This window comes from Ictalurus furcatus, chromosome 13 (genome assembly GCF_023375685.1).
Source record: "Ictalurus furcatus strain D&B chromosome 13, Billie_1.0, whole genome shotgun sequence".
Lineage (NCBI taxonomy): Eukaryota > Metazoa > Chordata > Actinopteri > Siluriformes > Ictaluridae > Ictalurus > Ictalurus furcatus.
In genome coordinates, this window is record NC_071267.1 from 6322896 (window position 1) to 6346156 (window position 23261).

Here is a 23261-nt window from a genome sequence, read left to right on the forward strand (position 1 = left end):
GGTTTGGATTGTTGTATATTATATATATATATATATATATAAGTTCGACAAGTGTGAATGAGTAGTAATCTTTTTAAAAAATTTTATTTTAATTTAATTCTTATTGCTTTGGGAATATATACTTTTTTACATTTTGATAATTAATATTTTCTTGTGAATTTTAATAATCTTCTTTGGAACTTTTGGTACAAAATTAACTCCAAATGTGTCGAGCCCACAGTCAGTAGGCGAGCCTTTGAAACTTTTGTGATCTGTGGATTCGTTCGCGAATCGGTTCAAAAAGAATGAATCATATGAATCGTACGCGAATCAACGGCTGGGCACGCATGCGCAGAAAATGCGACAGTATGGCGACTACCAGTGAAAACTTCGAGTCTAAGGAAAGCAGTTTGAGGAAAAGACACAGAGGCGAAACTCCTAGTTTAGTTAAACAGTCAGACAACAGCAGTAGTGAAACAGTTCAACAAAATGAGAAATATGATCAGAAAGAAAAGGTCCGGTTGCGAACAGGGACTTATTGGCTCACTAGGATTGTGCTACTGCGGTCTATTGCCTTCATGTATTGTGAGTGTTACATATTGTTTTGCGTAACGATAATAGCATCTGGATTCTAGATAGAAGTAGCATATAGGACAAAATGATTATACCCAGAATATATAACCTAATAGTTCCTTTGCTGGTTCTAAACTCCTTGGTTCCCACAGAAGAAGTTATGCACATCAGCTTGTTTGTTTGTTTGTTTGTTTGTTTGATTGATTGATTGTTTGTTTGATTGTTTGTTTGTTTGTTTGATTGTTTGTTTGTTTGTTTGATTGATTGTTTGATTGTTTGTTTGTTTGTTTGGATAATCAGGGGCCACTTTGTAGATGGTCTTATATTGTTATAGTGTTGTAGCAGGCAATTGCAGTTCATTCATGAAACTTGTATATTATAAATGAATGTAAGTTATTTTTTCACCATAAACTCAATTGCAACAGTATCTTACTTACCTTTTCTTTCTGTAGTCGTTGCCTTTACTGTGGCTTACAACCAGAACAAACAGCTGATTGGGGAGAAGGGCCTCACACCTTGCAAAGATTACCTGCGTAGTGTTAAACGCTATGTAGGTGGTAAGATCAGCATGGCTGCGCTCACATACGCTCCCACTATTTTGTGGTTCTTGGACTGGGAAGACATGAATGCCAACCTTGATGGCATAGCCCTGGCAGGATTGGCACTTTCTGGCTTTGTGCTCTTATTAGGGAAGGCCAACATGATCATCATGGCAGTGCTGTGGATCCTATATCACTCTATAGTGAACGTTGGACAGCTGTGGTGAGTGACAGTATACACACACACACACACACACACACACACAACCAACAACCAACATGCCAATTAACTTGCTGTAGTCAAGTACCACCTTGAGATGTTATTGCAACTACAGTGTATAACTAGAGTGATAGATGTTAAAGGTACTTGATCGTTAAATTTTATATTAGGTCTGTAGTAGATTAGACCAAAATATTTCTTAATTTTTGTTAGCAAATAGAACACTCTAATATATCAGTTATAGTGTACTCTTTTTTTTCTTTTTGCTTTTTAGGTATTCCTTTGGTGAGTATAATAATTTATTTATTAACTAACTGTAAGATTTGCAGAACCATTTCCTCTTCTTCAAGGTTTTTATGCAGACTTTACCATCAAATATTGATGAGATGAGATTTTCAGGTGTGATTAAGGCAAAATGTTTATAACACGTGGCCTGCGGGCCAAATCCAGCTCATCACCTAGTTTCATTTGGCCTGCATGAACTTGGAAAACATAATACTGAAGAATTCACAGCAGCTCCATAGCGTAGCAACCGCAATTGTATGCTGCGTCATCTCGCAGCTCACAGTGCTGAAATGCAGGTTAAAATCAATGTGTGTGTGTTGTAAACTCCTGCAAGGTACTTCACCAGCTCTCACCTCCTTATCTCTGTGCTTATAGTGTAGCTGTCTGCCTAATAGCTTTCAAACAGAAACAGGAAAAATAGATTATCCCAATTTTCCTAGGGAGATCTTATTCTAATTTCCTTAGTGTTAACTGATAGAATATGTTTAAAAAAAAAAACTGTGATTATGGCCCTTCCGTGTCTCAAAAAATTATGTTGTGGCCCAGGCAGAATTTGAGTTTGACACCCCTGTTCTAGAAGAATATTATGATCTGTGGTATCAAAAGTGGCGTGACTAAGGTTAAGCAACATGAGTAAGGAAACACATCCTTGATTATAGTCCAGTAGTAGGTCATTTATCAGTCTATCCAGCTGTCTCAGTCCTGTGATGAGGCCTACATCCTGACTGAAAGATTTCATGAATGTGATCCCTATGCAATTATGATCACTGATTAACTAGACCTAGACTTTCCCAGATGGTGCTGCCGTGTCTGGACGCTGTCCTGGTCACTCGCTTAGACTGTGCTTTTATTGCTTTTTTTTAAATCTACTTCTAATGTCTCCTTTTGCACATATGACATCTGCACTGATCTCGTATGACAGCAGAACACTTTTGAACATTGGTAACCGCTATACTTACCAATTTGACAACGTTTTATCCACCGACCCAATGTGACCATCTGAAACACTGTGCAGCACGGAGGGCACATGCGAGCGCTCCCTAGAGATGTCGTAAAGAGAAACACAGAGGAAAACATGCTGGGGGCCACAACAGACTGAGGAATAGAGCACACAGTCCTCCCCTGCCCAGTATTCTGCTCACCAATGTCCAGTTTCTTGAGAACAAGATGGACGATCTCCGATTTCAGAACCAGGATAAGATTCCAATGGGACATCAGGAACTGTAACATACTCTGTCTGTCCGAAACATGGCTGACTCCCTTGGTACCGCACCCAGCTGTAACACCATCTGATAACGTCACCGTTCTACGGATGGACAGAACAGCGGATGCCGGTAAATCCAGTGGTGGTGGGGTTTGTTTCATGGTCAACAACAAATGGTGTGACCCCAGGAACATTACCACTCTGTAGCATTCCTGCTCACTTCACCTGGAACATCTGACTATGATGTGCCGTCCATTCTGCTTGTCCCATGAGTTTACCTCGCTCATTGCCACTGCTGTGTATATCCCTCCTCAGTCATACACAAGCATGGCTCTATCTAAGCACTATCTGCTATCAGGCAAGTGCTTTTGTAGTCTGATGGCTAAAACTCGCTTAGGAGGGAGCTCCTTTCCTCAGGCCACCAGACTCCTCAACATGGAGTCCAGATCCCCTACAGATCCCTTAGGATTCCATAAGGACACTACAGTCACTGCACTTTGTATTGTTAGAACCCATACATACTGTTTATTTTGTACTTCCAAAACTTTTTGCTATGCTACAAGAAATGAGGGACGGATTTTCGTCCTGCCCTAAAAAGGCCGGACTTGCCCTCAAAACTATTCCAATTTTCTATAAAGCTCACGTTGTTTTCAGAGCACCACCTACACATCCAGTTCAGTGACCATAACCTGTTGTAAGCTACATTACCACTCTGTATTAGATAGGGCCAGAGGAGAGGTCGACCAATAGTGGACTTTACAGATACCAGTAACTATGCTGGGTGGTATCTGCCGATAACCGATTAATCAATCGATAGTTTTTGAAATTGATACTGAATGAAAACATAATCAAAGTAAAATACTGCTGAACTTTATTTAAAAAAAAAAAAAAAAACAGTACTGGCTGTACCATGAAAATGTACTGTACTTTTAAAAATGAAAAATATCTAAATAATGTATATTAACTCTGAATAAATATTAAAGTAAATAAACAATATACATCCAAACTGAACCAAAAAGTAACACTCCAAATAACAAATAAAAATAGAGACATCCAAAATGAATCAAAAACACTTCAAATAATAACAAAATTTGTCTCCAATAGTTTTTATTTTGCCTCTAGAGGCTGCTCTCATAGTGTATAATGACAGTAGACTCTTCTCAGCCACTCTGCAATGGACACAACCGGGAAAAACTTTCAGTGTGGATTTTTGCCAATAATTGTTCCAGCAATCGGTTATCGGTGCTGAGTAATCAGCCAAACCGATCAATTGGTCAACCTCTAGGCCAGAGCATATTATGTCATTGGACAATGCCTTTACTAATTTACATACATCTACAATCCTAGCATTAGTACCCTCAGACTGCAAAAGCCATATATCATTAGTTGCTTGTTGCATTACTTAACTGCTATAATAATTAGAAACTGAGTAAATATGCTGGGGTTTTTTTGGGACCGGTGCTCACCACTTTCTGTTGTTCTCCAACACCATCCTCACCACTTCATGTTCTCCAACACCATTCCCCGTGTTCTCCAACACCATCCTTGTGTTCTCCAACACCACCACCATCGGCCTTGTGGACATTAGAGAACACCTTTGTAAAAAGATTATATTGAATTGTGGTGATGTTTTTTTTAAACTGTTTACTGCAAGTGAGCTAAGAGAGCTAATGTGTACATGTGTGCAGGGTTCACCAGCAAAATTTCCAAGGTAGTCACGTTTTTTGCTTTGTCTTTGCCTTGGAAACAAGTTCACCAAAAATCTAAATGATTAAAGAAACTTCTTTAAATCCTCACCTCTTCCTCGTGTTCTCCAAACACCATCCTCGCCGCTTCTTCGTGTTCTCCAAACACCATCCTCGCCGCTTCCCGGTGTTCTCCATCACCATCCTCGCCGCTTCCTCGTCTTCCCCAAACACCATGCTCGCCGCTTCCTCGTCTTCCCCACCACCATGCTCGCCGCTTCCCCGTCTTCCCCACCACCATGCTCGCCGCTTCCTCGTCTTCCCCACCACCATGCTCGCTGCTTCCTCGTCCTCCCTAAAATGGTCCTCACCCCTTTATAGAGCTTCCAGAACAGCTTCAATGTTTATAAAAAAATTTATATAAATTTATGAAAAGATTGATAAATGAGGCCAAGTAAACTTAACCATGGACTTAAAGCTTCACAGTGGAGCTGATAGGCTCTGCTTGCATGTTCATTATTTCATCACCATTAACAGGTGTTAACATGTATAATACTGTATATTTCATTACAATTACCACCATTATGTGGATTTTTAATTAACATTGTCCCCATTTTCACATGTTTCTGTAGTATTAACATACTATTAATATTACTATGCAGCTTTATATTCTGTATGATTATAGTATGTTTTTTGTGTCCATATGCATGCAGGTTGGGAGAGCCAGCTACTTGAGACAGGATTCCTCTGTATTTTTCTGTGCCCTTTATGGAGTCTTGCACAGACTCCCCGCCACTCCCCACCTTCTTTGATCTCCATCTGGTCTTTCCGCTGGCTCATAGTGCGAATCATGCTTGGGGCAGTAAGTATGGCACATGCACTTATGACATATGATGACCTATTATTCAAGCATTACACTTCCTTATGCACTTTTATGTTTTTAAATCAGTTTAATTTTTTTTTCATACTAGCACTGTGTGCTGTAATCTGTAGTGAATGAATCCACATCTGAATGAAAATGTGTATAATTTATGCACATGTACCACGGCCAGCATTAGGCATTATCAGACAATTTCAATTTCAAGGCAATTTCATGTTCAGGGTAGGTAAGGTATACTGTAAACCCCCAGTCACAGTAAGCCTAGCCGACTGTAGTGGCCACTTTAATTTTACATTTATTCACTTAGCAGACGCTTTTATCCAAAGTGACTAACAATTGAGAAAAATACAAGCAAAGCGATATATCTAGCAGAGAACAATACAACTAGTGCCACCACTTTTTTTTTTAATTTATTTTTTTATTTTATTTTAATAAATGAGTTGTTTAGGTGTTCACGGAAGGAGTGGGTCTTTAGCTGTTTTTTGAAGATGGTGAGAGATTCTGCGGTCTGGATTGAGATTGGAAGTTCATTCCACCACTGAGGAACAGTTAGTGTGAAGGTTCTGGAAATGGACCTTGCGCCACGCTGAGTGGGAACTACTAAGCGTCGGTCGCTAATCGATGGCAGATTCCGTGAGGGAACGTAGGCCTTCAGGAGAGAGTTGAGGTAGGAGGGTGCTGTTCCTGACAAGGTCTTGTAGGTGAGCATCAAGGCCTTGAACTTGATGCGGGCAGCTACAGGAAGCCAGTGGAGGGAGATGAAGAGGGGTGTGACATGGGTTCTCTTGGGCTGGTTGAAGACGAGGCACGCTGCAGTATTCTGAATCATCTGAAGGGGTTTGATGGAGCTGGCTGGGAGGCCTGAAAGCAGTGAGTTGCAGTAGTCCAGTTTAGAGATAACAAGAGCCTGGACTAGTAAATGTGTAGCCTGTTCGGTGAGGTAGGGTCGGATTTTCTTGATGTTGTACAGGATGAACCTAGAGGACCTTGCAGTTGTTGAGATGTGGTCTGTAAAGGTCAACCTGTCATCAAGAATCACCCCAAGGTTCCTGGCCGTCCTGGTTGGAATGAGTGTGAATGAGCTGAGCTGTACAGTGAGGTTGTGGTTGATTGAGGGACAGGCTGGGATGACGAGAAGCTCAGATTTTGCCAGGTTAAGCTTAAGATGGTGTTCCCTCATCCAGACCGAGATGTCCGACAGGCAAGCAGAGATGCGTGCAGAGACGGAAGGATCGTCAGGCTGGAAGGACAAATAGAGCTGGGTGTCATCAGCATAGCAATGATATGAGAAGCCATGAGACTCAATCACCTGCCCTAGAGATGTAGTGTAGATAGAAAAAAGGAGTGGACCCAGAACTGACCCCTGTGGAACGCCAGTTGTGAGTTGCTGAGTTTCAGAAATACCTCCCCTCAATGGTACCTTGAAGGATCTGTCAGAGAGACAGGATTCCACCCAGCACAGAACCGTTCCAGTGATGCCCAGGCTGGAGAGAGTTGACAGGAGGATCTGATGGTTCACAGTGTCGAAAGCAGCAGAGAGGTCAAGTAGGATGAGGACAGATGATCTAGAGGTTGCTCTTGCTAGTCATAAGGCTTCAGTGACGGAAAGCAGAGCAGTCTCCGTGGAGTGGTTGCTCTTGAAGCCAGACTGCTTGGTGTCCAGGAGGTTGTTCTGTGTGAAAAAATTGGAGAGTTGATTAAAAACGGCTCTTTCAAGAGTTTTGGAAAGAAAAGGGAGGAGGGAAACGGGTCTGTAGTTGTCAACTACAGCAGGGTTAAGTGATGGTTTTTTAAGCAGTGGGGTAACCCGGGCCTGCTTAAATGAGGTAGGGTATGTGCCAGTAGACAGGGATGTGTTAAAGATGTGTGTGAGTGCAGGTAATAGTGTGGGAGAGATGGACTGAAGAAGGTGAGAAGGGAGAAGGGATAGGATCAAGCGGACAGGTTGTGGGACGGCTAGAGAGGAGGAGTTTAGAGACATCAGTCTCTGAGAGAGGAGAGAAGGAAGTCAGTCTTCTCTAATTCCAGACTGCTGGGACTACGGCTGCTCCTAAGGCCATACAGACTTCATATAAATCCATAATGAACTTTTTCACACTATCTGTTGTTACCCAGATGAGGATGGGTTCCCTTCTGAGTCGGGTTCCTCTCAAGGTTTCTTCCTCTTAAAACATCTTAGGGAGTTTTTCCTTGCCACCGTCGCCACTCAGTGGCTTGCTCAGTTGGGATAAATTTGCACCTTTAATATCTGTATACCATGTTGATATTTCTGTAAAGCTGCTTTGAGACAATGTCTATTGTAAAAAGCGCTATACAAATAAAATAAATAAAATAATAAAATAAAATAATAGTTGGGAGTTACATGGAGGAGGAGCCGGTCTATGCATGTCTGGGGTTGAGAACTGGTTCCTGATTGATGTAACCTTGTTGGAAAAGAAAGTGGCAAAGTCATCTGCAGTGAGAGAGGCAGGGGAAGGGGGAGGTGGGGGACCGAGAAGAGAGGAAAAGGTTTTGAAGAGAATGCGGGTGTTGGGAGAACTACCAATCTTCTCTTGGTAGTATGTGGCTTTAGCAGTGGAGATGCTATTGGAAAAAGAGGAGAGTAGTGTCTGGTAATTGGTTAGGTCATTTGGGTTGTTTGATTTGCGCCATTTCCTTTCAGATGCTCTTACCTGGATCTTGTGTGTGTGTGTGTGTGTGTGTGTGTGTGTGTGTTTTTATTCCAATATTAATACATTATAATATATTTCTGAAAGCAAGTGAATCAGCGATTTATAGAACTCAGTAATAGTCAGTCCACAAGATGGCAGTCTCAGGTAGTCAAAATGCAATATATACGAGCAGAAAAAACAGCAGGCCAGGTGTGGCAGGACTGAAGCATCACCTCTCGTATTAAGGAATGTTTGTAGAACATGTGTGTGGCAAGTCATTATGCGATGGTGTATTGAAGTAATGATACTTCTTATTAAGTTCTGAATGGGAATAGTTGTTGTTTTAGACAGTTGTAATTTAGAAAGGCTTACCAAGGGAGAGCTTAACAATCTTAAACAAAGCTTTATTTTTTTAATACAGCATAGAGAACAGAATTATTTCTCGTTTCACTTTGCTCTACTAACATTACTAATAACATAGTTAGGATAAGAAATGAAGAGTAACAATCAGGAACTGATAAGGACCTTTTTAATTTTTCCTTTTTTTAAATTATAAACAAGATTACCTTATTACTTTCCAGACCTTCACAGAGGCCAGCTGTTCAGTTATTTTGTAAATAATAAATATTACCTTTCTGAAATACTACACCTATTTTTATTGTTTTGTGCTCAAATGGACCTGAAACTTTAAAGCGCACCTATTATGGTTTTGAATCGCACACTTTAATGTGCTCTACTTTAAATTGCAACATTACCTTTTTTCCCAGTGTGAAAAAACGACTCGTTAAATAATGTGTTCTAAAGGATTCGTTCTAAACTCCTTCTTTCAGAGAGCATACTCTGCTCTGATTGGTCAGATGTCCCAGTCTGTTGTGATTGGTCTACCGCTGTCAGCGTGTGTCAAAAAGGAAACGCTTTCAGCTCTGTCTGTTCGCGAGCAGCCGATGAAGACCAGATCTGGGGGTTTTTTTTTTCTTTTTCTTTTTTTTTTACACAAACGTACGTAGGTTAGTACAGGAAATAAGTCTGGAATTACTAACGACTCGTTTCAGCTGTTCAGAATCTTTTGGGAGTCGATAACTCAGTTTGTGCTGCCATTTGATTTTTTATATTTAGCAGACTTTTTACATTCACAAACAGCTCTATAACGCACTACATGAAAGGTAATATTTGAAAAACCATAAGAGGTGCACTTTAAGACCATAAAAGCATATTTAAATACTATTCACTTTAAAAAAAAAAAAAAAAAACATATGTAAGTGCTGGGAAAACACCAGAGAAATACACCCCAATTTATTAAAAGTAACTTTATTCTATTAAAATGATGAAATCATTTGTATAATAGCATGATGCACTCCATTTGCACTTCGCACATGGCCGTTTAGAAGGCTAAGTTTTCTCTTAAGCATGACCTTTGTGTGAACCTTTATGTTCAGGCCCACCCTCAAAAATTATATTGAAGATCCAATGCTTTTGCCTTCATAAATAAAACAATAAATCTATTTTAAATTAAAATGTGTGATTGTTTTTCACTGTTGGAGCTGGTGTGAAGCCGATTATCTAGATAAAGCTCTCATGAATGGGGCTTTAATTCACCTGCCATACAGTGGATTTAAAAAGTCTACACACCCCTGTTAGACTTTCAAGTTTTTGTGATGCAAATAAAACCCCCAAAAGATACAGAATCAACTTACAAACTTATTAACTTACAAAATCAGTGGAATGGATGGACCAGTTGCATGACATCAGAGACAGAGACCAAAAGAGAGAGAGATAGAAGCCTCACTCAGAATCACCAGACCTCCCCAAAATATAGAGGTGACCACCATTTTATACCTCCTGAGCATACACTATATGGCCAAAAGTATGTGGACCCCTCTACTAATTATTGTGTTCAGGTGTTTCAGCCACAGCCATTGCGAACAGGTGTATAAAATCAAGCATATAGCCATGCAGTTTCCATAAACAAACATTGGCAGTAGAATGGGTTGTCCTGAGGAGCTCAGGGTCTTTAAAAGTAGCACTGTCATAGGATGCAACTTTTGCCACAAGTCAGTTCATAACATTTCTGCCGTGCCTTAGTCAACTATAAATGCTGCTATTGTGAAATGGAAGCATCTCAGAGCAACAGCAGCTCAGCCTAGCACTCTTAGCACAATAGCCCAACAGATTAATTACTCCCTTCTTTATGACAGTGTGTAGGCATTATGCTTTTGGGGATTGTATTTCAGATGTTGAGCCTGCTGATAAGATACAGATTGAGAAAACTGAAAAATGTGTTTGCATGTGGATCAATTGGTGAGAAGATTTAGTAGTAGATATTTGTGAGTTCTGGGTTATTAAACAAATATTTAAAAAAGTAAACTAAAAATAAATAAAGCTATTGTGTCTGTACTTGTCATCAGTGCAAATCCCCTGAAACTTGGATGAAGCTGGAATAATAAATGTTTCTTTTTAGTTTCAGTCTCTGTCAAAAATTGAGATGGGGTTGTTATATTTTTTAAGGGTTTGATCAAGATCAGAGGAGATCGTTGTTGGAGGGACCTGACCTGCATGGACTATCACTATGAGGTAAGTATGTTTGTGTGTAAGGGGAGAACCGGCACAGTTGTAGCATTTTATTTTATTTTTTTTTAATTAAATTATGCCATGATTATTTGAATTACAGACTTTTTATTTCCAAGATAAAATCATACATATGAATGATTCTTTTGTCATGTGAAAATTTGCCCATGTTGTCAGCAAGTACTGTGGCGTTTCATTGAAGTCAAAAGGAGTCCCTTGTTAGAATTCTACTGACAGTGGTGTGGGTCAGTTGCAACAAGACTCAAAAACACTATCAACGAACAGTATATACATATAACATACAACATAGATATTACAAGTTACCATTCAAACATTGAATAGTGTCACATACAATGGAGCTTGAAAGTTTGTGAACCCTTTAGAATTTTCTATATGTCTGCATAAATATGACCTAAAACTTCATTAGATTTTCACACAAGTCTTAAAATTAGACCAAGGAGACCAAATTAAACAAATGAGACAAAAATATGACCAAATAATATACTTGGTCATTTATTCATTGAGGAAAATGATACAATATTACATATCTGTGAGTGGCAAAAGTATGTGAACCTCTAGGATTAGCAGTTTAATTTGAAGGTGAAATTAGAGTCCGGTGTTTTCAATCGATGGGATAATAATCAGGTGTGAGTGAGCACCCTGTTTTATTTAAAGAACAGGGATCTATCAAAGTCTGATCTTCTCAACACATGTTTGTGGAAGTGTATCATGGCATGAACAAAGGAGATTTCTGAGGACCTCAGAAAATAGTTGTTCATTCTCATCAGGCTGAAAAAGGTTACAAAACCATCTCTAAAGAGTTTGGGCTCCACCAATCCACAGTCAGACAGATTGTGTACAAATGAAGGAAAGTTAACAACATTGTTACCCTTCCCAGGAGTGTGGACCAACAAGGATCACCCTAAGAGCAAGGCCACCCCAATAGTCAGTGAGGTCACAAAGGAACCCAGGGTAACTTCTAAGCTTCTAAAGGCCTCTCTCACATTGTCTAATGTTAATGTTCATGAGTCCATCAGGAGAACACTCAACAGCAATGGTGTGCATGGCAGGATTGCAAGGAGAAAGCTACTGCTGTCCAAAAACAACATTTCTGCCCGTCTGCAGTTTACTAAAGATCACGTGGACAAGCCAGAAGGCTATTGGAAAATATGCTGTGGATAGATGAGACCAAAATAGAATTTCTTTTTAAATGTGAAGTGTTATGTTTGGAGAAAGGAAACACTGCATTCCAACATAAGAATCTTATCCCATCTGTGAAACATGGTGGTGGTAGTATCATGGTTTGGGCCTGTTTTGCTGCATCTGGGCCAGGACGACTTGCCATCATTGATGGAACAATGGATTCTGAATTATACCAGTGAATTCTAAAGGAAAATGTCAAGACATCTGTCCATGAACTGAATCTCAAGAAAAAGTGTATCGTAACATATTTATCATGATATCTATATTATATTGTCATCATGGCAAATGGTCTGCACTTATATAGCACTTTTTTAACCATAAGTGCTTTACATTGTGTCTCATTCACCCATTCACACTAGGGATGTCACGATACCAAAAATCTAGTAGTCGGTTCCAATACCACCAAAAGTACACGATACCACGGAGTGGTATGAAAATTAAATTTAAAAAATAAAATTAAAACTCTCTTGGAGGACATCAGAGACTAATAAAACAGTGGAGGCTACAAGTGCTAAGGTGCACCCCTAAACACACACCTCATACTCTGAATGCAAGCATTAGTTTAAATGCACTGATATGGTGGCAGGCCGAAAAGATTTATTAAAAGCATGAACATTTGAATAATTATTAGTGACATTAGGCTACATTTAGCTGACAGGACACGGGCTGAATGGCGATGCATGGTGGCCCATTCGGAGGTAGTTTATAACATTGCAATGCATTAACATCGTTAACAAATAACTGGCTATCGCAAACATTACATGGAGCATAACGTTAGTTGGTTTCACGGCCACAATGCAGCTGCCTCAAACAAACATAATATAGGAACCGTCTTTCAGGTGCTTCGACAAATTCCAGGTGTTTCCTCGCTTTGTTTGAAATAAACGATAGCATCGGTTGCACACCGGCTTCAGAGCATCAATTATATGTTTGTTGTCATCCACCTCGGATGCAAAGTATTTCCATATTTGACTCTTACCACCTTTCCTCTCAACGAGTCGGGGCGGAGCTAAAATTGTCACCGTCTTCTATAGTTTTTCCTGTGTGCTTGTAGTTGTTCTTCCTCTTCACCATTTGTGGACCGACTAAAATACTTATGCGTATTTGCTTCCCCCTTCAGTTCGGGAAGAATTGCAACCTTGGTACCTTCATTACCTACACTACTGCAGAAAAACAAGTACTGTCATGTTTTAAGAACGTTGGTACCGACTTGGTATCGAAGTATCAGTTCTCGTGACATCCCTAATTCACACACACACTCGCACACCAATGGTAGCAGAGCTGCCATGCAAGGCAACTTGCCATTGGGAGCAATTTGGGGTTCAGTGTCTTGCCCAAGGACACTTCGGCATGTGGAGTCATGCGGGCCGGAAATCGAACTGCCAACCCTACGATTAGTGGACAACCCGCTCTCCCACTTGAGCCACAGCCGTTCAAATATCATCCTTATCGAAATATCATCAGACTTATTAGATCAGTACGAAGTGAATAGACAATAGCATAAATGTACATATAAGGTGCTTAGTATGAACTGTAATCAGACTAGGTACATTCCTAAGAGATTAGGTGCCAATTATGTGTATGTGTGTAGGTCCTCAAAAGCAAGATTCTATAGAAGTATAACTGGTGTTACTCTACTGCAGGTATTACTGTACTGCACACATACCTTCTCAAGGATTGGCTCCAGATCCACTGCCACCCTGACCAGGATAAAGCAGTTACTGAAGATAAATTAATGAATAATGGAAAAAAAACAGAAATGTATGCATTGTATTTGGTAAAATGACCTTTACCACCTGGGCAGTGACTGGACTGTGGTTTTAAACCATTCCAGTGTAGCTTTGATAGTTTGTTTAGGGTAACAACTCTGTTGCCACGGTTGGGAGGGTTACTTTAAAAATGTATTCCATTACAGTTACAAATTACTTCATAAATGTAATAAGTAATGTAATCCAAGTATAGCACTATTAAAATAATTTAATCTTATTACTTTTGGATTAATAAAAGATCACTGTCCCTGATGTGGGTAACATTACATAACAAAAGTTAGGGTGACTATATTCTGGTTTTCCAAAAAGTGGACAACTTTACTTTTTTTTATCCATGTCTTAATAGCGTTCAAAACAGTGTTACTATGAATGCATGTTTTAATACACTGAAAAAGACCCACTATTAGTATCACATAAATATATAAATTCCTACATTCTTTTGAATGTCCATGGAATAAAATAAAATATTAGATACCATGAGTGTACCTTCTGCCATCATTTACACATTTGAATGGCCATGTAATATAAAGCAATGTGATAACGTGAAGTTAAAAATGACCTTATATGTCCATGGGTATTGTTTCAACTCAGGACAGCTGGCATTTGCTGCTTTTGTCAAGCAACTGTCTGATGCCGTACACAACAGTGAGTCACTTTTGTGCGTTCGCTGAGAGGCAGGAATTTGGCCAATAGTTGCTGCAAGCCTTTTAGAATCGACCAATTGGTGTGCAAGAAGGCGGGAATTACAGAGAGTGGTTAAAGCAGTGCAAACATGCACACACATGATGCAGTATTAGACCATAAGCACATCATAATGAAACTAAAACCAAATCCCAGACATTTTCTCAAAGTTATAAATCCCGGCTGGACGCTTTTTTAAGGTCCGAAAGAGAGGACGTATGGTCACCCTAACAAGACCATTTCAGAGAACATTTTGTGTTAATTTCTACCAAATTAAGTTTGTGCAAAATGTATTTGTGCATGCACTAGGAGGTTGCTCATGTGAGCCATGACTGGCAAGAGAGAACCAGAACTATAATCAAGCAGCTGTCTACATTATGTTATTAAAAGATTAATTTCTTTGTGTTTAAATATAAAAAAAATATCCTGATAGTATTCTCATTTTTTACAAAATATATCTGTAATCTGATTACTTTGTTTTTTGATGTAACTGTAATGGATTATAGTTACCAGTATTTTGTATCCTGATTACGTAACGCTGTTGCATGTATTCCGTTCCCCAAGCCTACTTGTTGCAAGGTGACGCTCTACCCCAGTCTCAAGTCTCCTGCAGACTGGAACATGTTTTCTTTTAGAAATTTTTAGGATTGCCCTATATTTGGCTCCATCCATCTTTTGTTCGACCATGACCACTTTCCCAGTTACTGCTGATTAAAAATACCCCCACAGTAATATGCTACTATCAACATGATTGGCTAATGGCTTTCAATAAGTCTCGCAAGTCTATAACGCACAGCTTTCTGGAGCTATGGTGTCCAGTGAACAGCTTCTCCTATCTGAGTTGTGGATCTCTACAGCTCTGAGTTATTCTTGGATGCTCCGGAGCCTTTTGGCTGTTTCTCTGACTATTGCCCTACCTTCCTGGTCAGTGACTTTTGGTGGATGGCCGCCTCTAGACAGGTTCTTTCCATTATTTAATAATGGATTTAATGGTGCTTTGTGGGATCTTCAAAAGTTAGGATATTTGTTATAGTCAAACCCTGATTACTATTTTTCCAGAAATTTTGTCCCAGGCTTGTTTTGATAGCTTATTGGGCTTCATGATGCTGTTTGTATTTATATTGAGATCACAAGACACACGTGTTGATTCCATTCAACTATGTGACATTAGATGAAAACTGGCTATACAAAATCTAATTTAATTCACTAATTCACAGTAATGGGGACAAATACTTATGCAGTCATTTTTTCTGGTTTTTATAACATTTTTGGTTTACGTTTGTTTTTGTTTTTTTGCAAATAATTTTACAAACTATATTAATTCCCTTGCCCCCATGCAAAAGTCTTTCCACAAATTAGAATTAGCATTATCGACTCATGGAAATAACACTTTTTAGCATTATTTTTCCCAACAAAAAAAATACAGGAAAATGTTTGTATTTTAGTAAATAAAGTAACATATTACATAATAGATATTTCCTTGACAAAAACATAATGAATGCTGTCAGGTTTTACCTGCAATAACAGAAGCAAGTGTGGTAGTCAAAGTCTCCAGAAGAATTGTGGCAGATGCCCCAAGCTGTTCAGAAAAACTTGCGAGACACTTTCCTTATTAAACTGTCTAAAATGAACCAGAGACATGTTTTTACAAATGTATTTTAAAGGCAAAGGGTTGTTGCACAATATTTACTTTGTTTGGTTTATTCCTGGTTTATTGTTTATTGGTACATTTTGTCTTTGTTCTCCTCACACAGACGCAGCCTGTTCCTAACCCCATGTCGTACTTTTTGCACCACTCCCCTTGGTGGTTCCATCGTTTCGAGACCATAAGTAATCACTTTATTGAGCTCGTTGTGCCTTTCTTTACTTTCATGGGCCGACGCATGTGCATGGTAAATGGAGTCCTGCAAATCCTCTTTCAGGTGATGAACATGCACATACATATATACATACATGCACACACTCCTAAGAGTCAGACTTCAGCTGTTTAAGAAATATAAAATTAATCTGTGGTCTGATTATATAATAATAACAACAACAAGCAGCACAACAACATAGCCATCTATTTGCACTGGTCGATCTGCAGGGAGCTTGGAGGACAAGTGCCTGAGAAATGGTATGGATGTTAACAGCAGTGATTAATATTGAAGACACCATTATTACGTGGGACATGGCAGTGCAGACGGACCATACCATCTCAGCAAAACATCCTGCGTTGGTGGTCCACTGCAGGAAGAAGCAGTGCCTACTGACCATTGTAGTGATCCCAGGTGACAATATCATGTTCAAAGAAGCCGAAAAGCTAGGCAGATATAAAGATCTGAAGATCGAAATCAGCAGGATATGGAGAGCCAAGACCAGAGTTGTACATATGGTGATCAGGACTCTTGGAACCATCGAGGAAGGATTCAAAAAGAACCAGCAAGATGTGCAGAAGATGGCACTGATTGGAAACACACATCCTATGCAAAGTGCTGGGCTAAACGCTGGTCGGGTCACGGACCCCTCAGCACCCATCAGCTAATTGGCAAAAAAAACAAAGAAATGTATTATTATTATTATTATTATTATTATTAACAACAATAATAATAATCTATTTATATTGTGTTTATTATCTCAGCATGTTTTACATGCAAATTTTTAAAAAATCCAAAACAATATTTAAATGATAAAGAATGCATTAAATATAAAATGTGAATTGATAATGAATTAATTATATGTCTTGGACAACTACTACAAATCATTAAAAGTATATTTCACAAAATAGAACAGAGCCAAGAACTAAGATTAGTCTATTTACAATCTGGATGTATGAATTTAGTGTTCTTAATGTCCTTTTGAACACTATTGTAAAGTCTTCCACTGATTTTCAGGAGTAACATTAGGCTTGCCTCCGCTGAGTAAAGTCCTTGTGTATACTGTTTCAGGAGATAAGCAAGATATGACCGTGCTAAACCATTCAGAAATTTAAACATCATGACTTTGTGGAATGTAATAGACAGCCATTGTAGCTTGAATAAGACTGAGGTAATGTGCTCTGACCTTCTTTTCTTGGTAAAGACACTGGCGCCTACATTCTTAACAAGCTGAGACAACAAGCTTCCTAAAATTTGGACAGCCAGTCAGCAACACGAGTCCCACAAGAGTCTAATCAAAGAGTTATACAAGTAAACACTAGTTTTTCCACAGTCAAGTAGGTATTTCTTATTTAGGATGTTTCTCAGATGATGGAAATCAAATCATTATTGGGATATATACTTACTGTATTTGTTTGTGTTTGTATTTGTTTTACAGGTGGTTCTTATAATCAGTGGGAACCTTAGTTTCCTGAACTGGCTAACTATAGTACCAAGTTTAGCTTGTTTTGATGATGCAGCATTAGCATTTCTGTGGCCCATTCGACGAACTAATCAGACCTTACTGAAGCTGCAGAATGAGGAGGCAGCAGGACAAACAGCTACTAAAGGTCTGTGTGTAAGTGTGCATGTGTCACTTTTTGCAAGCTTTGGGTTATTTTGTTTGTTTGTTTGGCCAATGGGCCTTCAGTGTAAATTCAACCATGCATAATGTTAAATAACCTGTTAAATTACATAACCGTATAACTTTTCATAAAAACCTTGACAGTTTTTTCTGGTTTTGTCCCTTAGGCATGCTCATTAGGCGTGTGGTTAATGTGGCTTTTGGAATTTTAATCACATATCTGAGTGTTCCTGTGGTGATCAACCTCCTAAGCCCTAGACAGGTGATGAATACCTCTTTTGACCCTCTTCGCATTGTCAACACTTACGGGGCTTTTGGCAGGTGAAGCTCATTTACTTGTTTTTAGAATTGAAGTTTAATAGATTACAGTTCCTAGGTTACTTGATCAAATTTTTGTTTTGTTTACTATATAATAGTCACTAAGATAAAGTCAGTAGCATATTGTTTTTGAAGAACATTTTATCGACTGTCTAATTACTGTCCCATTAACTTTACTTACTGTTAGATTAACTAACTTTATTCTCAGCATGGAACTGGTCATAACATCATAATAAGGGCTGTATAAAATCAGGTTTTAGTCACAGATACAGCCAAGTCACTAGATTTGTCACAAGATGGCAAACATTGTTAATTATTTGTCACTCTCTCTGTAGCATTACTAAGGAGAGAACAGAGGTGGTGTTCCAGGGCACGCTTAATGCCTCACACTCTGATGATGGTGTTGTATGGGAGGAGTATGAGTTCCTCTGCAAACCTGGAGCTCTAGATAGAAGACCTTGCCTCATTTCCCCTTATCATTACAGACTAGACTGGCTGATGTGGTTTGCTGCTTTCCAAGTAAGGGAGAGATATGTTAATGGATATCATTCACAAATGGATATGAAGGTCAGCACAGCCTGAAGCATGTTTTGTCATTTTCCTGAAAGCTTGTGTTCCTCCTTTTCCCCTCCAGACATATGAGCAGAATGAATGGATCATTCAGATAGCAGGCAGACTCCTAGCAAATGACTCCACTGTGCTCTCATTAATGGACCACAATCCATTTCAGGGAAAAGACAAACCTCGGTAAGACACAGTACACATTTGATATCAGTATACAGTGGACTCTGATAATATTTAATCTGGGGGGCTGTTTAGGTACAGTCTGCATTGTTACAGGTTATATGGGGGATTACAGCTGAGTTGTGTCCTGCTGACCTACATACCTATACATTTTGTTAAAACTGAAAAGGTTTCTAGTTAGTTATAGAGCCCACAGTAACTTATTTGGATTTTTACAAAATGATCTTTAAAATACAGTCTCCTGAAAAGAGGACGTTATATACAGTATCTCACAAAAGTGAGTATACCCTTCACATTTTTGTAAATATTTGATATCTTTTCAATGTGTAAATTTGCTGTCCCCGCAAAATAACTCAATACACAGCCATTAATGTCTAAACATTGGCAACAAAAGTGAGTACACCCCTAAGTTAAAATGTCCAAATTGGGCCCAATTAGCCATTTTCCCTCCCCGGTGTCATGTGACTTGTTAGTGTTACAAGGTCTCAGGTGTGAATGGGGAGCAGGTGTGTTCAATTTGGTGTCATCGCTCTCACACTCCCTCATACTGGTCACTGGAAGTTCAACATGGCACCTCATGGCAAAGAACTCTCTGAGGATCTGAAAAAAAAAATGAAGATAAAAATAAAGATGGCCTAGGCTATAGGAAGATTGCCAAGACCCTGACACTGAGCTGCAGCACGGTGGCCAAGACCATACAGCGGTTTAACAGGACAGGTTCCACTCAGAACAGGCCTCGCCATGGTCCACCAAAGAAGTTGAGTGCACGTGCTCAGCGTCATATCCAGAGGTTGTCTTTGGGAAATAGACGTATGAGTGCTGTCAGCATTGCTGCATAGATTGAAGGGGTGGGGGGTCAGCCTGTCAGTGCTCAGACCATACGCCACACACTGCATCAAATTGGTCTGCATGGCTGTCGTCCCAGAAGGAAGCCTCTTCTAAAGATGATGTACAAGAAAGCCCGCAAGCAGTTTGCTGAAGACAAGCAGACTAAGGACATGGATTACTGGAACCATGTACTGTGGTCTGATGAGATCAAGATAAACTTATTTGGTTCAGATGGTGTCAAGCGTGTGTGGCGGCAACCAGGTGAGGAGTACAAAGACAAGTGTGTCTTGCCTACAGTCAAGCATGGTGGTGGGAGTGTCATGGTCTGGGTCTGCATGAGTGCTGCCGGCACTGGGGAGCTACAGTTCATTGAGGGAACCATGAATGCCAACATGTACTGTGACATACTGAAGCAGAGCATGATCTCCTCCCTTCGGAGACTGGGCCGCAGGGCAGTATTCCAGCATGATAACGACCCCAAACACACCTCCAAGACGACCACTGCCATGCTAAAGAAGCTGAGGGTGAAGGTGATGGACTGGCCAAGCATGTCTCCAGACCTAAACCCTATTGAGCATCTGTGGGGCATCCTCAAACGGAAGGTGGAGGAGCACAAGGTCTCTAACATCCACCAGCTCTGTGATGTCATCATGGAGGAGTGGAAGAGGACTCCAGTGGCAACCTGTGAAGCTCTGGTGAACTCCATGCCCAAGAGGGTTAAGGTAGTGCTGGAAAATAATGCTGGCCACACAAAATATTGACACTTTGGGCCCAATTTGGACATTTTCACTTAGGGGTGTACTCACTTTTGTTGCCAGCGGTTTAGACATTAATGGCTGTGTTGAGTTATTTTCAGGGGACAGCAAATTTACACTGTTACACAAGCTGTACACTCACTACTTTACATTGTAGCAAAGTGTCATTTCTTCAGTGTTGTCACATGACAAGATATAATCAAATATTTACAAAAATGTGAGGGGTGTACTCACTTTTGTGAGATACTGTAACTCTTCTCTGTGCACTTGCAGGCAGTGTGTAGTGAGCAGCTCTGTGCGCTGACAAACAAATACAGGTTGACAGAGCTAGACCTCCACAAGTTTTGTTTTGGTCCAAAGTGCCACAACGGCTGTCACTGAAAGCACAAAGAAGCACATCAGTGAAATGTACTAGAATATATTAGCCCAAATGGAGATCAAACCTGGGGGTTGTGCCACTCTGTGTAATCACTTGACGCTAACGTCACTTATAGTCTGCATGAATCTACAGCTGTGGGATCATTACACCCCCAGCCTACAGCATCACTTCATATTAATCAGTGTGCAGAATGAAATACGACTTGATCTCAGGCTCTGCTCCATGTTGCTCTGAGGCTGATGGTAGTGAGCACTAGGGATGTCACGATACCAAATATCTAGTAGTTGGTACCGATACCACAAAAAGTACACAGTACTCGATACCAAAGTCGATACCACAGTGTGGTTTAAAAATAAAATTAAAAACTCTCCTGGAGGAAATCCTCCTCTGGCTGATACTGGCAAAAAAAAAAAAAAGAGAGAGAGAGAGAGATATTTAAGTTATCAAACACTGTCTGACAATGACTAATAAAACAGTGGAGGCTACAAGTGCTAAGGTGCACTCCTAAACACACACACACACACACACACACACAGCTTATACTCTGAATGCAAGCATTAGTTTAAATTCACTGATATGATGGCAGGCCGAAAAGATTTATTAAAAGCATGAACATTTGAATAATTATTAGTGACATTAGGCTAAATTTAGCTGACAGGACACGGGCTGAATGGCGATGCATGGTGTCCATTCGGAGGTAGTTTATAACATTGCAATGCATTAGCGTCTTTAACAAATAACTGGCTTTCGCAAACATGCTCATTACATGGAGCGTAACGTTAGCTGGTTTCACGGCCACAATGCCCGCTGCCTCAAACAAATATAATATAGGACCCATTTTTCATGTGCTTCGCCAAATTCCAGGTGTTTCCTCATTTTTTTTTTAAATGAGTGATAGCATCGGCTGCACGCCGGCTGCACACCGGCTTCAGAGCATCAATTATATGTTTGCTGTCATCCTCCTCGAATGTGAAGAATTTCCTTATTTGATTCTTACCACCTTTCCTCTCAACGAGTCAGGGTGGAGCTAAACTTCTGTAGTTTTTCCCGTGTGCTTGTAGGCGTTCTTCTTCACCACTAGTGGACCGACTAAAACACATACGTGTACTTGCTGCCCCCTTCAGGTCCAGAGAAATTGCATCCTTCATTACCAACAATACCTACGCTACTTCAGAAAAACAAGTACCGTCACGTTTTAAGAATGTTTGCATCGACTTGGTACTGAAGTATCTGTTCTCGTGACATCCCTAGTGAGCACTGACTGTCTGTGAAGACTTTTTTTTTCTAAGGCTGGAGTATTAAAAAAAAACTCCTGCTAAATCAGGGCTAACGGCTTTAACTGTGAATTATAATTGCTGGCTTTCCAGGATAACTTGCACCTTTCTTCCATCACTCAACAATCATTTTTAACTAGAAGTCATACAAACTGCAGCTTTAAACAGTAATGGACTTCCTCCTTGTGGCGTTACTTTTTCTTTTTCTTTAAACAAACATTAACATGTCTACTCTTTTATACTTTTAGGTGGATACGAGGAGAACACTTCAGATATAAGTTTACCAAACCTGGCAGTGCTTCTGCAGCCAAGGGGAAATGGTGGGTCAGAAAGCGCATTGGGCCTTACTTTCCCCCAGTCAATTTGGAAGGTCTCAGAAAGTACTTTCAGTCGAGAAATTGGCCACAACCAGATTCCTACTGAAGAGTTGACACTGACGTCAGTGAAAAAAAATCAGGCAACTGTGTTGGCACATGTGTTAGAAGTACTCTAATGCAGGTTTAAGTTCAAATGACATATGTAACAGAAATTTATTTTTTCAAAATAATTAAACAAATGAATGATTATACCATGATTGCATATTCTGGTAACTTCATGTATGATTTCTTCACAATACCTTAATCACTTTTTTGTGAACTGTTCCCTGTATCTTTTTGTTTTTGACATACTTGTGCAGAAAATGATCAAATTTGTTGTCAAATTGTAATGATGCATTACAGTGTGAATTCTATAGTTGCAGTAATGTTTCATTCTTGTGATCAGAGCTGTCCCGAGTATGTGCCTTAGACTTGCCAAGTGTGCTATTCCCAGTTTTTGTCACATGTCACATGCTAAGCCCCCAGTTCAGTGTTTCTTCCCGATGTCACATAAACTAGAGCAGTTTCAAACTTTGCCATATTGTTTTATGATGTGCCTTATGTAACGTTGCACCTTCTAAATTTGACGTTTTTACTAGAAGCATGATTCCAGTAATGGACAGTAGAGATTAGAAGTACTAACAACTGCAGAATTTTATTTATTTTTTTACCTGTATAAATCTAGCAAACATCAGTCTTTGTTGGTTGAGAGTAAATGTTGTTGTCTTTGACAAGACAATCCTGATAAATTTGTTCACAAATTTCCAAAATTCTGAAATAACTGGACACTCCCAATCAGTCATGGCTGGTGGTGATTGGTAGATGGGAGGGTTAAAATCAGTGGGTTGACATGATCTCCTGAGGTCTCATTGGTGGTGATGATAATATTCATC

General features: G+C 39.7%; 1 protein-coding gene across 1 annotated transcript; it reads left to right on the forward strand.

Moving 5' to 3' along the window:
* Positions 1-318: 318 nt before the first annotated feature.
* On the forward strand, positions 319-22586 carry lmf1 (lipase maturation factor 1). The gene is made up of 11 exons (XM_053639438.1): positions 319-564; positions 1005-1314; positions 1586-1596; positions 5199-5347; positions 10522-10587; positions 15989-16156; positions 17529-17700; positions 17882-18035; positions 18368-18551; positions 18667-18779; positions 22261-22586. Exons 1-11 carry the CDS (start codon positions 327-329, stop codon positions 22433-22435), a joined length of 1740 nt encoding a protein of 579 aa, XP_053495413.1. The 5' UTR covers positions 319-326; the 3' UTR covers positions 22436-22586.
* The last annotated feature ends 675 nt before the right edge of the window (positions 22587-23261 follow it).